At 50.4% G+C, this 13,636-nt stretch overlaps 5 protein-coding genes across 5 annotated transcripts; 2 read left to right on the top strand and 3 right to left on the bottom strand.

Moving 5' to 3' along the window:
• Positions 1–2,350: 2,350 nt before the first annotated feature.
• GIQ15_02995 (uncharacterized protein) lies at positions 2,351–2,812 on the bottom strand (the record flags this gene model as incomplete). Its single annotated transcript, XM_033550412.1, has 1 exon — positions 2,351–2,812. The coding sequence occupies one exon, from the start codon at positions 2,810–2,812 to the stop codon at positions 2,351–2,353; it is 462 nt and encodes a 153-aa protein (XP_033407573.1).
• A 456-nt stretch (positions 2,813–3,268) lies between these two features.
• GIQ15_02994 (abhydrolase domain-containing protein) lies at positions 3,269–4,391 on the bottom strand (the record flags this gene model as incomplete). Its single annotated transcript, XM_033550411.1, has 5 exons — positions 3,269–3,309; positions 3,363–3,868; positions 3,932–4,056; positions 4,113–4,152; positions 4,210–4,391. 5 exons carry the CDS (start codon positions 4,389–4,391, stop codon positions 3,269–3,271), a joined length of 894 nt encoding a protein of 297 aa, XP_033407572.1.
• Positions 4,392–5,031: 640 nt separating this feature from the next.
• GIQ15_02993 (mitochondrial 37S ribosomal protein NAM9) lies at positions 5,032–6,571 on the top strand (the record flags this gene model as incomplete). Its single annotated transcript, XM_033550410.1, has 3 exons — positions 5,032–5,067; positions 5,135–5,581; positions 5,648–6,571. The coding sequence occupies 3 exons, from the start codon at positions 5,032–5,034 to the stop codon at positions 6,569–6,571; spliced, it is 1,407 nt and encodes a 468-aa protein (XP_033407571.1).
• Positions 6,572–8,592: 2,021 nt separating this feature from the next.
• GIQ15_02992 (uncharacterized protein) lies at positions 8,593–9,633 on the top strand (the record flags this gene model as incomplete). Its single annotated transcript, XM_033550409.1, has 1 exon — positions 8,593–9,633. One exon carries the CDS (start codon positions 8,593–8,595, stop codon positions 9,631–9,633), a length of 1,041 nt encoding a protein of 346 aa, XP_033407570.1.
• A 1,290-nt stretch (positions 9,634–10,923) lies between these two features.
• GIQ15_02991 (acetyltransferase) lies at positions 10,924–12,170 on the bottom strand (the record flags this gene model as incomplete). The annotated part of the gene is made up of 2 exons (XM_033550408.1): positions 10,924–11,921; positions 11,999–12,170. The coding sequence occupies 2 exons, from the start codon at positions 12,168–12,170 to the stop codon at positions 10,924–10,926; spliced, it is 1,170 nt and encodes a 389-aa protein (XP_033407569.1).
• Between the last annotated feature and the right edge of the window lie 1,466 nt (positions 12,171–13,636).

Below are 13,636 nucleotides of genomic sequence, written 5' to 3'. Positions count from 1 at the left end.
GCACTGTAGTCGATAGGTGCCCCGGTAGCCATCACCCCCTATGTTGAACTTATTTTCCATAACACATCTCGCACTCTACGGTCGATATTTCTGCATAAATTTTCCGCGTACTTTAGCAGTTTACCACATTCCTTTGCCCTATGGACTTCAAGCGGATCGCCTACCGTAAGCAACTGTCTATAGAAAAGGCGTAAATCCATCATTGTCCTTATATCTAGTTGCTGCGTGAAGCCATACTCTTGGGCAGCTACCTCAATTTTTGGAAAGGCCTTTAATGGTGTATTGTCCTCCAGAGCTAGGAAGTGTTTCAGCCTCCATACTGAAGGGCGTAACCCGTGTTTCTCCACTGGGTATGACAAAAATTCTCTCAATTCAGAACTCCCAGCACAGCTGTATCTGTCGAATAGCTGCGCTAAAGTGCTGTTTTCCCATGCCTGCCAGAACTCATCGAAGGAGCAGGTAGGTGAAGCGGGTGGCCTGGCATTGGGATGAGATACGAACCCAGGGCTTTTATCGTAGTCATCAGCATATTTATTACCACCGAAAAGCTCGCTATAGAGAACCCCCAGGGCTCCCTCGTGATACTCATCGTTGCACAGGACAAAGCCAAAGTCGTACCATAAATCAAACTCCACCCAGTGTGGGTTAGGGGTTGAGCAATCTAGAGCGAGAGCATAGAATATAAAGCAATATTTTTTTGCCAGGGGTTCGAGCTCCTGGAAGTTTTTGCCACGATCATCTGGCCTAAGGTAAGGTCTTGCGGCACCAATAGCCCGTTCAATTGCATTGGTTTGGATGCCAACCTGAAGTGTTGGCGCTGAGTTGTCGAGAACCTGTTGATTTCGAAGAAACCATGGGAAGTAACCCCCTCGTCTTTTTTCGGGGATTGCAGAAAATTTCTCGATGATTTTTTGGGCAAGCAAGCCTTGTTGTTGCCATTCGTTCACTTTGACTGGGCTAATTTCTGGGTCTTGGAGAAAGAGAAAGCCCCCGTAAAGGCCTAAGAGGTGAGATTCCTCTCTCCAGTGGGAACATCGGCTAAATCCAAAAGCTTCACGGGTTTCTTCATCCTTTGGGAACTGATCTTTTATAATGTCGTCAAAGAGTATGTCTGCCGTTGTTATCGGGCGAGCAGAACACTTTGCAAGATGATTTAGGGACATTTGATCCTGACACCTTTGGCTGCAAAACCAACCCTGGTTACAGTGTCCACAATGGCGACGGGTTTCTAGTCCGCAGATTTGGCATTCGTCTCGTGTTATTATAGACATCGACATTATGGATGGCGGCATCAATTCTGGAGATTGACCCTGCCCTTGCTCTGGGAGAAATTGCCCACTGGAAGTATCGTGGCTATCCTTGCTGAAGACATGGGCACTCCCCCGTCAGTAGAGCTAACATAAATTGGCAGTAATATAGCTCACCTCAGATCTCCATAATTGTCTTCCTTTTTAATACCACGAAACATATCTCCGCGTTGGGCCTGAAGATGTTGCGATACGAGCGACATCATATAAGGATTGTCAAAACTCTGTCTTATGGATGCAAGCGACGAGCCTCCAACGGTAGATTCTTGGGCATGGGGGATTTTTTTGGCCTCTTTATTCAGGATAGAATTCTTCATATCCTTCTCGACACCTCCAAGAACCCGAACAAGGCGCAAGCGTTCTCCCTTGTCAAGCCATGGAAACTCGGGTAAGGTCCAGAGATCGTAGACCTTACCATGACACCCCCTTGTCATGAATTGCCCGTACCTATGGATGAACCTGGAGCATAGAAGACAGCTTCTCCTGCTACATCCTACATATTTGAATATGGATGCTCCCGTACAGTCATGCTGGGTTGCAGCCAGGACAACTTGTACCTCCGCGTGTACTTCAGCAACTGGCGATTTCAGCTCGCCAAATTTTGAGAGTAATTTGCGCTTTGTCCAGGATCCCCTTTTGTTCCCAGCTGCAAAGACAGATTTCACGGTTTGGTCGTCTAGGCTGAGGCCTAGCGATGAGAAAGTATTCGCTACCGACCAGTTACCGTCTGGGTTTCCCTTTTTTGACATTGCTCCATTTGTGGGTGGAGGTGCCACTGGAATAATCCGGAGATCCCGGAAGTTTGAAAGCCTTTCTGCACCTCGGATCAAAGTTTTAAAACACGTCTTTAGCCTGCCTAAAAAGCCAAGAGCGTCTCTCAGTGACCTCGCTTTGGAAACATGGTTGGCAATACTCTCAAATTGTTGCTTATTGTAAAGGCAGCAAATATCATAGGCGCTTTGGACTGCTTCCTCAAGGCCATCTTGCGTCGATAAGCGCGGTATATCATTTACTAGAACCCGGAAATTCTCAAGGGTCTATTGTTACTTCTTTATTCCGTAAAAGAAAAGAGATAGGTAGGACATACCTTGGCTATTAAGCTGGGAAATGTCCCGCAGGCTTGACGCTATGGTCTCAAGTATTTGAACTCTCGGGTCCTTTTCCTTGAACCCGTTATTCCTCGCCACAAGAATATCGACCCTATCTGGCCACTCGATCATTAAAGATGATGAGACATAGTAGCCTCCTTTCTGGTGGGCAATAAGTTCGGACAGCCTGTCAAGAAAAGCTCTATTTAGTTTGTCCTCGTTGAACCGTGACAGTATGTCCACATTAACAGAGCTGGTGCTCTCTAGGTCCGGAATCTCTGCCTGCTCATCGGCTAACTCGGTGAAATCCACGGCTTCTTCAATCTGCCCGCCATTCTTTAGCCGTAAAATCTTGGCGTAAGCCTCGAATTTATGTTTACCCCATCCATCCGGCCCTGATAGAAACGAAGCACTCATTATTTGATGGAGATCAGGGGATTGAAATAAGCTGTGGAGTTGAGGGGATAAGGTTGGCGCCGACTAGCAAACTCTCTAGCCGCCATGATCCACTTATTCACGTGACACTATGCTTTATATTGTGGCATCTGAAGATATCTTAAAGTGCTAGTGGAAACTATTGTAGCTCACTCTGTTGGGGCCGCGGGGCTCAGGGGAAAACTTTACCATCGTTGAATCCTGGATCTGCTGGTTGGTGTCTAATGAGGAGGCTTATAAGGAAGTGTATGCAGAATAGATAGACAACGAGGGAAATTGGGGAAACATAAGGGATGAGGGCGAGAAGGTTAATAGATTATGGCCTTTGATGCCCACTGAAAGAAATCTAGGTGCGGCATCTATGATTGCTGATATACAACTCTACATAATACACGGATACCACCCATCAGCTAAACCTGCATAAGTATATAGTACCCCTTAACTCGACGATATGGCACGGCGTAGAAACTCGACGGCGACTGTGTAGTATTGTTAGCATTTATCGTTGATAGTAATAGAAAAAATAACCTACCGTGTCTAAACTCATGCGGCTTCTCGGTAATGACCCAATGCCCACAGTCAAAATCCACCATCGTCAGGCTCGGAAAGAAGTCATGCATCAACGGCTTTGACTCGTCAGGTAGATAATGGCTCTTTGTAGCTCTAATTATCAGCACAGGTTTCTCAAACCGCGTTTCCTGCGGGTTAGTATACGGAAAGTCGCCTAGTGCATCCAAGGAGGAAGACAGTGTATCCAGCGGTACACGGAAATGTAGATGGTTGTGCCCAGGTACCTTGGCTAGGTTGGTGAGTAGGAACAGACGGATGGATGGATCTGACTCGTATTGTGAGAGGAGCGAGTCTGCCTGGGCTAGGGATGTGACGGGTGCGGGCTGGGACTGGACGTGTCTCATGCCCTTAATGTAGCGTGGGAAATCGTCGGTCAAGGGCAGACGGATGGGCCCGTTGTCTATTGCGATGACGCTGGATATCAAGGACGGAGAGCGTAGGGCGAGGGTTAAGGCTGTTTTGGCGCCCCTATACATGCGTCAGTTACCTACCTGTCTGGGGATGGGAGGGATAGAGGTAATAGTAGTGTACATAGAGTGGCCGATGAGGATGACATTGCGTAGGCCGTGGTCATGGATGAACTTTTCTACGTCCAGGGCGAGCTCGGTATAGTCGTGCTTGGGATGATGGGGAGAGTCTCCGTGGTTGCGAAGGTCCTACACATGGTCAGCGAGGTTTGGAGAACTTTCGACGTTATCGTTGGTAGGCATACCACAGCGTATACTGATGCCCCCAGGTCAGAAGCCAGCACTCTACAGAACATTAGCAGTGATATGGGTGTGTGTGTAGAAGTGTTGACGGAGACCAACTTGCTCATGCTCCTGTTGTTCTTCCTACAGCCGAAGAGGCCATGCATGAAGACGATGGGAGGACATTTGGCATGGTGGTGGCCTCGAGGCTTGTGTAGGCTGTAGGCCAGCGGCACTCTAGAGGCTGTAACAGCAGAGTAGTGCCGCACAAAGGATAGAGGTTGAAGGCGATACATTAACATGGTGATGATATATTCATGGGCAGCGCAAATTTCCATCCATCAACCCGTGCATTTTACATAGACCAGACAAGCAGGACAAGATCTCTTCTTTGCAACAGCGCATGAAGCGCAGAGACAATGAAAAGAGGTAGGACTCAGAGTCCAGAGAGGTGCCAAAGAATATGCCTGTCAAAACCCCGAAGGATGTTGAGTGGCAAGGCTCTCCACGCTGTGCAATGTAGGAGCCTTTCCACGGCGAAGCGCCTTTTTGATCGCGCCAGCCCAAACAAGGTAAGTATGAAGAAAGAAAAGAAGAAGAAAAAAAGATTAAGAAAAGGAGCGAGGGGAAGAAGTTTTTATAGGGCCAGGCAGCACGTGATGGATGACTAAGGATAAGCGAGGTTTCATCTTGACGGTTTCATTGGCTGAGAGATAAAGTTGATCCGGGCCGATATACTTGCTGAGTAAGACGGAGTATAGTTATCCCAGAAGACTCCACGTGATAATAATTCACGTGATATTACTCCACGTGACTGAAAAAGTAGATTTGGGAAAGTTCAAGATGGAAAGATGGAAGAGAGTGACGAAGAAGAAGAGGAAAGGAGAAGACAACGCAGACAGAGAAAGTAGTAGTAGTAGAAGAAGAAGCAGAGCCATCGCGATGAGGAACAAGGCGACCAACTACCTTCGCAGGCCGGTCCGTCTTTACTCTCCCCCTTTCCCCTGCTGTCAATGGCTTGGTCTAATGCTGATATTGGATATAGAAATTCCGCCAGTCCTGGAGCAAATACAACCTGTTCAACCTGACCCGAATCACAAACCCGTTCACGGCAGCACGAACCGCCTTCCAGCAGAAATGGAAAGCCAAATCCATTACCCGCGCATACCACGGCGAACAGGTCCGGGAGAGTCAATGGGAGCGCATGTTCTCTCGCCGTCCCCGTGCCGTTGTGTCCCTGAACGCCCGCTATCTCGCTCGCAACGACGGCTCTAGTGAGTCTGCCGGCCGTGGTTCGGGGCTCCAGCGGCCTCCGGTCACGGGCCCGAAGCGTGCAGCATTCGAAATCAAGGCTACGCCATACACGCAGATGACCTATGCACCGTTGGAGAGGAGGTTGGATGTGGCTATCTTCCGGGCACTGTTTGCTAGCAGTACCAGGCAAGCGAGGCAGTTTGTCATCCACGGGGCAGTTAAAGTGAACGGAAAGAAGGTAGACCTCTCTTAAAGCTCGAAGAGAAAGGGAAAAAAAAACAATAAAAAAGCTGACAAGATTTAGATGCAACATGCGGGATACTTGTTGAATCCGGGAGACATGTTCCAGGTCGAGCCTGAACGAGTAATGTACGCTACGGGGGCACCCAAAGATGGCTCCCTGCGTCGATCAGGCCGTATACGACGACGTCTGGGTCCTAAGAAGGAAGGAGAGGAAGGAGAGGAAGGCGAGGGTGCAAAGAGTGCAAAGAGCGCGGAGAAGAAGGAAGACGGCAAGAAGACAGAAGAGCCAGAGGACCCACGAAGGTCACTGAAGGATATGCTCTCCGCGGCCAAGGAGCTCATGGCGACGGGCAAGAAGGTGCTCCCTGCTAAGCGGAGACAGGAGTTTCGTGCTTTCCAGCGCTCTGTCAAACAAGTGCTCTCACGGTCCAGCACCACCACGACCATGACCGACAACCTCGAGGCCCAGTTCCTTGCACTGAAGAACATGATGGAGGAGCAGAACAAGGCCGCCGAGAAGGCAGCAGCAGAAGCAGCCCAAAAGGCCGCAGCCAGCGAGGCGAGCAAGTCAGAGGCCGCCGCACCATCGATCCCAAGCACCGAATCCCACACCATCCAAGAACAGCCACCCATGGCCGCCACTCCCTTTAAAAATAATAATGCTTTCGCCGACTTCACCGACTCCCTCGCCCAGACCGACCTCGACGACTCCTCTGCGGCAGACCTGCGGGCCCTCAAGCGCGCCCTCGAGGAGCTGCACGACAACCCCATCGACAGCACGAAGCCGTATGCCACGCCCTGGCGGCCTCGCGACTACATGAGCCCCTTCGCCTTCGTGCCGCGGTACCTCGAGGTCAACCACAACATCTGCGCGGCCGTCTACCTGCGCCATCCCGTAGCGCGTCCAGGGATGGCAGAGGTGCCGACTCCCTATGGCGAGATTGTCGGCAGTGCTGCCTTTGCGTGGTATCTGCGCCGGCGTTAGATCTAGACACTGTATCATAGTATCATAGCATTGTACTTTTACTTCTTCTACTCTCTACTGTTCTGCTGTTCTGCTATATCTATATCAAGTACTGGTACATGGCTGCCACAGTAAATCTGCAGCGAAGCATGTACTATTACCGACCCGCCCTGCCGCTTACTATCGCCCGGGCTGAGCCAAAGATTACGCCATGGAACTTCTCCTTCCAACAACATCGCGCCCGAACACGACACGAACGAACGATAACAAGAAACACGCACGACCAGCACGACCAGACGGCGACCGCACTGCTTGCTCGACCTCGACTCTCCAGGCCCAGCAGGGGGCTCGCAGAAGCAAAGAACCCACCGTCGCGCAAAAAAGCAAAGAGGGAAAAAAAAAGAAAAGGAACACCGCTAAGGGCGAGCGAGGGCCTTTATTTTTTCATTATTATTGCTATTATTCATGCTGAACATCCTTATTTTTTCCCTTTTACCTTATTTTTCGATCGTTGTCTGAGCCAAAACCCAAAATCATCCAAGTTCTGAAAAAAAAAAAAAATAAGGGAAAGACTCCATAAGCTTAGTTGACCTTTTGCCGCCAGACCATCGCGAAGTCTCAGCATCGAAGGAAAAAAAAACATCGGACGGCGAACAGCGACAGCGACAGACAAGACGCCGTGCGTCCTCCTCTAATCCTCGTCTTCCTCCAGTCCGTCTGCCGCTGGCTCCTCGTCGCTCTCGCTCGTCTCGTACACGCCCATATACATGTTCAATTGGGCTGTCGACCCTACCGCCCCGCCAGGTCCGACTCTCTCGTCCCGTCAACAACAACAGCATCACCAGCAGCAACAGCAGCAGCAGCAGCAGCAGCAGCAGCAGGGTCACAGTCAATGGCTGAACGCGGCGCCAGGGAGGCCGCTGACCAGCGCGCTGCCGCTGCCGCCTATCTCGACCCTCCGCCAGCCTGCCACTGTTAACTATCCCATACCTACACCGCACCATGAGCCGGTGCCTACGCCGCAGCAGCAACAGCACCATCAGCAGCAGCATCACCAGGGCCATCAGCAGCACGCGGGGGGGAACGAGGTGGCCACGTCGGAGAGCCCGAGTTTACGAGAGAACCCGTTTACGGACCAGGACGCGGAGGGCAAGGTAGTGCTGCACGGGCAGGAGGTTCATATATCGAGTGTTCGGGGGCCGCATGATGGTCATGGACAACAGCATCAGGCTGCTGCTAGACGGCGGCAGCAGCAGCAGCAACAGCAGCAACAACAACAACAGCATCATCTCCCGCAGGCCCAACAGCAACATCACCATCAACAACAGGCCATCCCTCGCCAGCATTCACATCAGTTAACCCATTCACTCTCGCAGCAGCAGCATCAGCAACCGCAGGCTCAGCAGCACCCTCAACATCCTTCGCTACCGCAGCAACACCTCCAACATCAGCACCTCCAGAACCAACATCAACGCCAGAGACATCAGCAGCAGCAGGTTCAACAGGCTCAACAGGTTCAGCAGCAGCAACACCACCAACCGCCACAGGGTCAACCCACTCCCCAGCAACAACATCAAGACCAGCAGCAGCAGGCACAACACACCCTCCAGCAACATGCACATGCGCAGGCGCAGCATCAAAACCAAAAACGAAAACACCAGCAGCAGCAGCAACAGCAGCAGGCACAGGCACAGGCACAGCAACAGGCACAACAACAGGCACAGGCACAGGCACAGGCACAACAACACACCCAAACGGCCGCTCCTCAACCTCAGCCTACACCCCAACAGCCAGCGCAACAACCTCAACCGCAGCCACAGCAACCTTCAACCTCCCAGCCGGCTTGGGAGCGCCCCGTAGCAGTCCCTGTGCCCGCAGCTGTCCCGCAAGAGGACAATGATGCCGAAGTCTCGGTCGTTGAAGGCGCCGCGCCTCGAAAACACGGCAAACGCCTTACCACTCGTGAAGAAACCGCGTTATTCGAAATATGCAATCGCCATTCCGACTCCTTTGGTGAGCGTAACAAGCTCTGCGAATGGTGGATGGCCATCACACTGGAATTCAACCGGATAGAAGGCCATCCGTACTCATGGCACAGCGTCCGTCGAAAAGTCGAATTCGTCACGCAGCAACGTATCAAGTTTCTAAACGGGATGGGTGGGAAACGCGGAGATGACCAGGCAGACGCCGCCTGGAGTGCGGCCGTAGATGCCTGGGTTCCGGTCTGGAGGCGGTTTCAACAGCAGGAAACAGAGCGGATAAGCGCGAAGCAAGGGAAGAGAGGACGAAAGAGGAAATCAATAGCTGTCGACGCTCCAAACCTCGATGCTCCAAATCACCAAACTCCCGCTCCTCAGCCCGCTACGGCACAGCAGCAGCAACAAGCTCAGCCGTCACAGCAACATACCCCCCAGCAACAGCAAGCCGAAATACAGCTGCCCATGGGCTTCGGCACCATGTTCAACAATACAGCTACCAACAACGGTGCAGAACATGCTCACAGCCATCCCGTCAACACTGGAACTCCCGACCTCCTCGCGCCCGCAACCACCAACCCATCCTCCTCCTCGCCCCAAACAGACCCCAACAACGTCTCCGCAGCCACCCTCAAAGCCCTCTCACGCCTAAACAATACCCCCAAAACAGCCATATCACGAAACCCAAACCTCTCCCCTTCCACCGCCATGCTCATGTCTGCTGCCGAAAACTCCTCTTCCCGTCGCCCGTTCAATTCTCCCTCTATCCCGGTCTCCGTCTCCCTAACAGACACCCTCCAGCAACACCATCCTCACCCGGGCCCTGGCCCTCGCGGCTCCAACGCAGCTAACCCCGGTGTACCCGTCAGCGGCGTTAGCGGAGGCCCCACTGTCAACGGGCACCTGTCAGATGCATATATCACGGCATCAGCAGTCGCGAAGTCCGTCTCTGTTTCGACATTCGATCAACTCCGCGCCGAGCTGAGGGCTGAGTTCCGCGAGCAGCTAGAGAAAGACCGCATGCAGCTTGAAGAGAAGATTGATTCAGTGCAACGGACTCAGGAGGTGATTCTCGGCTTGCTCAATGAGCAGCGGTTCATGAAGTGATAGGATTGGCTTGTTCTTTGGATCTTCTCTTAGCATGCGGAGCGCGGACGTCTTATTTTTTTTTTTCTTTCTATACCTGAAAACCCCGTCTTTCCAATCATTCATATTGGGCGTTTCCTTTCCCCATCCGTGCCCTCCCCATCTTTGCGTTTTTTTTTTTTTTTTTTTTTTTTTTGATATACATCCATGTCGTATCTCTTTTGATCATCGGGACGTTCTACTACTATACATTAAAGGGGCCTTTGCTTTCTTTTTCAAGGATCTGGTTCACTTTCTACTCCACGGTTAACTTTGCCAAATTTTTCATCTTTGTTTCCTTTCAATTCTCCTGCCTTTCTCTACCCCAGCCTGCTTTCCTTGCCTGATTCGTTTTTTCATTTCCGTATGAAAATCATGATGAACAACTGTACCTATAAATACACCACTGCTTCCATGATCGTGATCCGAGATAAGGGAGAGAGATTAGAGCCATTTCTTACAGCCTTTGTGTTTTTTTTTACTTGTTTCCTTCACTGTTGGGATTAGGAATTGGATTGGGCTCAGATGGAGTAGATTGGACTTGAGAATTAGTGCCATGGCCAAATTCTACTATATCTTTTGTCATGTTGTCGGTTTTGGCCTCCCTTTAAGCATGTAATAGTTGATTGATTGGGTGGATGGGAGCGGATGGGATGAGTACGGTTTAATATAGATCAAGAAAGATCGAGAAGGATCTGTTTCAGCATTTGCCCTGTCTAGTCCTGTTATCGAGTATGTGGTGGTCAAGTACAGCGTACAGCGTGCAGAGATAGATGTATATATCACGGAGACGAAAAAAAAGAGCCAGGGGGGAAAAGGTGAGGAGGAACAAACAGAGGGCCACTAAGCCAACAAGGTAAGAAGGATAAGGGAAAAGAATCGTAGGACGCTATTTTCGATCTAAATTACACACATAAAGAAAGGAATCAGTGATATAACACAAGGGAGTCACGATAGACGCATTTGTACTCTTGCATGCATATATGTACGCGCGTTCAGCATAGACATCAAGTCACATACATATGTACGCTACGGAGTTTGGGGGCTGGCACGGTAAAATCAGTCAGTTCATAATAGCAGGCATTGTACATATAATAACCAATGAGGGTCTAACTATAGCAAGGGTATATAGCGAGGGTACATAACAAAATCCAACATACAGAAATCAGCAGAAACCAGAATGCCAACGGACAAATAACCAAATGTGAAAACAGAGAGAACACCATTTCACCCAACAAGTAATTAGTAAAATATGAATATATATACGTCAAGTTATTTATTTATTTCCTTCATAACGGTGTGTTCCAAGAAGCTCCGGGCCCATATATCTTGCTTGTCAAAACCAACATTAAACATCCCTGGTAAAAATCGCTTCGAATGTGCGTGGTCGTCGGCGAATATTGGACCATCCAGGGTCCGCAGTCGACAATTAGCGATAGCCTCCTCCAACAGTCTGGTGCCCACTCCACTCGACCTGGCGGATTGCTTGACCGTCCATGCACGGATTATGCCCGTCCACCTGGCTGAGCTCTTGCGTCTGGCTGATCGTGGTCGTACGCCCGGCGTACTAGCATCGGTAACTGTTTTGCATATTCTCATAACCAGGACACCAACAATGTCTCCACCGCCTTCACCGTTGTTCACGGTAGGGTCTCGGGCGACAAATACTTCGTCACGTCTATGTGATAGGCCATGAACGGAGTTTTCCGAAAGCCAGCTTATATCCCTCGATTGCTGGATCGAATCCTGATAGCCCCTGACCATGAAACGGACCACTAGAACGGAAATCGAGATACTCAGCGTCCAGACGCTGAGAATGAGGATAAAGTCGACTGGTGAACCCGAGTAAATTGTCTTGCTGCTTGAAAGGAAAAAGAGGATGCCAGCTGCAAGCACTGCAGGGTGGGAGATGATAGCTCTGACAGCCATGTGTCGTTGCTGTGCGATACTGTCTGACACCAGGCCGAGAGCAGTTGCGATTTCTTCATCGGATTGCGTGGGGAATACGGAGAGGCGAGCACCAGCGGGCTTAGCTGCGCCATGGGGGCAAAAATCGAGATCTAAAGCTTCTGCGGGCTGGAAGCTTGGTTGTGGAAGCGCCGGCGAGGGTAGATGAAATGTTTCCCGTCCGTAGGTCGATGTATGGAGAGGGGTGCATGGGATATCGGGAGTGTTTGCCATGGACAAACCATAGGGCGAGTATGGATTATAGAGTGCATCCTCAGGGAAGGTGGATATTTGCAGATTAGCCCTTAGCGAGGAAAGGAAAGCTATATTCACGTTAGCTCTCACAGTTCGGAGGATTAGAATAGGAAAAAAAAATTAAACGAGGGATGTTTATTCATACCAATTGGAATAAGCAGCCCCGGGACATGATCGCCCATTGTCAAAGCCTGCAGCGATTCTTCAACCGCAGAAACGCCATGCAGTAGCGGGACACGAGAAAACATGGAAGAGAGGTTATCCCTCGAGGCGACAGACGGCCAACGAAGCTCTCGGGCCCTTGGATGGCGCTTCATTTTGACGTGCTCAGGACGAGACGAGCGGTTCTCTACCGGCTGCAGCTATGTTTAGACGGGCGAAAAATGGTCGTGTAAGGTGGGATAGCCGGCTGATATTTTCATCCAGACAAGATCGGATGAAACCAGGTTGAAAAGCGTTTATTCATTAAAGATATGTATATAAATGGTACAAGGCAAGATTCCCTCAAGGAATAGAAGAAAGAAATCAGAAAGCAGACGGCTTCCACATTTTTCATCTACCAAATGGTCAGTGAAGAAAAGCGATTGAAGAGAGAGAGAAGAGAGAAAGAAAAAAGAAAAGAAAGCGACTGATGAGGTAGAGTGCAACTGACGGTTGGTATATACGTCTTTCAGCCTCTGCTCGCCCTTGACCCCTCCACCAGACTAGCAAGTTAGCTCACTTAGCCGGGATCCCGCAGGTCGAAGCCATATTATGATAACGCCCTTCTCCATCTTTAGCGGGATAGATAGGCGAGTGAGGAGGCCGGGCGGGCGAGTTGTCAAACGATGACGGTTGGAGAGCTGTTGGCGTACTCCGTAACTCCATCCCTGAACACAGAAAAAGAAACGAAAGCAGGAAAAGGACAGGGAAGAGAAAATGCCCGTCCATGTCACAGAGCCTGAAACACGATCTTGGCTTTCTCCTCTCTTGGGCCTGAACAGTCGATCAGGAGCTGTTCGTGTTTGAAACTCGCTTGTGATGTGCTTGTTCTTGAGATGATGACGAAAGGCTCGCCCACGGCGGGGGATCAACGCTGGTCGCAGGCCGGGATGCTGGTCGATATGATATGTTATCAATCTGCAGTGGGCAAGGCGTTTTGTCCAGGGATATGCGATTAGCAACGCTTCCGCCCCAGCGTAGGATGAGGCAGCTCTGATCGGCTGTCCTAAGGCTTCTCTACCATCGCCCCTACACCATCGCGTAATCGGGGCCACAAGTCGACATACGGTGCGTTTACGCCCCTCAAAAGCTCCGGGAAGAAGGTTAGCCAGAGTCCATAGCTTGATGCTAGTGCGCTGGTTTCAACTCAAAGTGCCCGGCGTAGTCGAAGCTTGGTTGCGCAATCACTCGAGGCTGGTCGTTTGGGATGCGGATGTCAAACACGGCGTGTCAGGCTTCGTTTCGCTGGTTCCGTCAAGATCTAGAATGTGAATGTGAATGTGGATGTTATCAAGTATGGAAGATAAGTGGATAGGACTAGCTGCCATTTGGGCGGCCTCGGTCTACCGGTTAACAGGAAGGTAATTCAATAATAATTATAACGATGTGTATTATCTAAAGTGTAGGGAATGTTCTTGTAATACATGTGTTGAAAGGGAAGCAATTAAAAACATGATATGTATCGAGCAATTAGTACGTCAAGGAAAAGGCTGACGGGACCGAATAATTCCCATCACAAATACCCCCGCCAGACCAGACCGCTGATAGAAAGGTAACGCAACAGTAAGCCGAGAGCCAGCCG

The sequence above is a fragment of the Arthroderma uncinatum genome (genome assembly GCF_011692745.1).
Source record: "Arthroderma uncinatum strain CBS 119779 chromosome Unknown scaffold2, whole genome shotgun sequence".
Lineage (NCBI taxonomy): Eukaryota > Fungi > Ascomycota > Eurotiomycetes > Onygenales > Arthrodermataceae > Arthroderma > Arthroderma uncinatum.
Note: the sequence above shows the minus strand (reverse complement) of the source record. Positions and strands in the feature narration are given on the sequence as shown.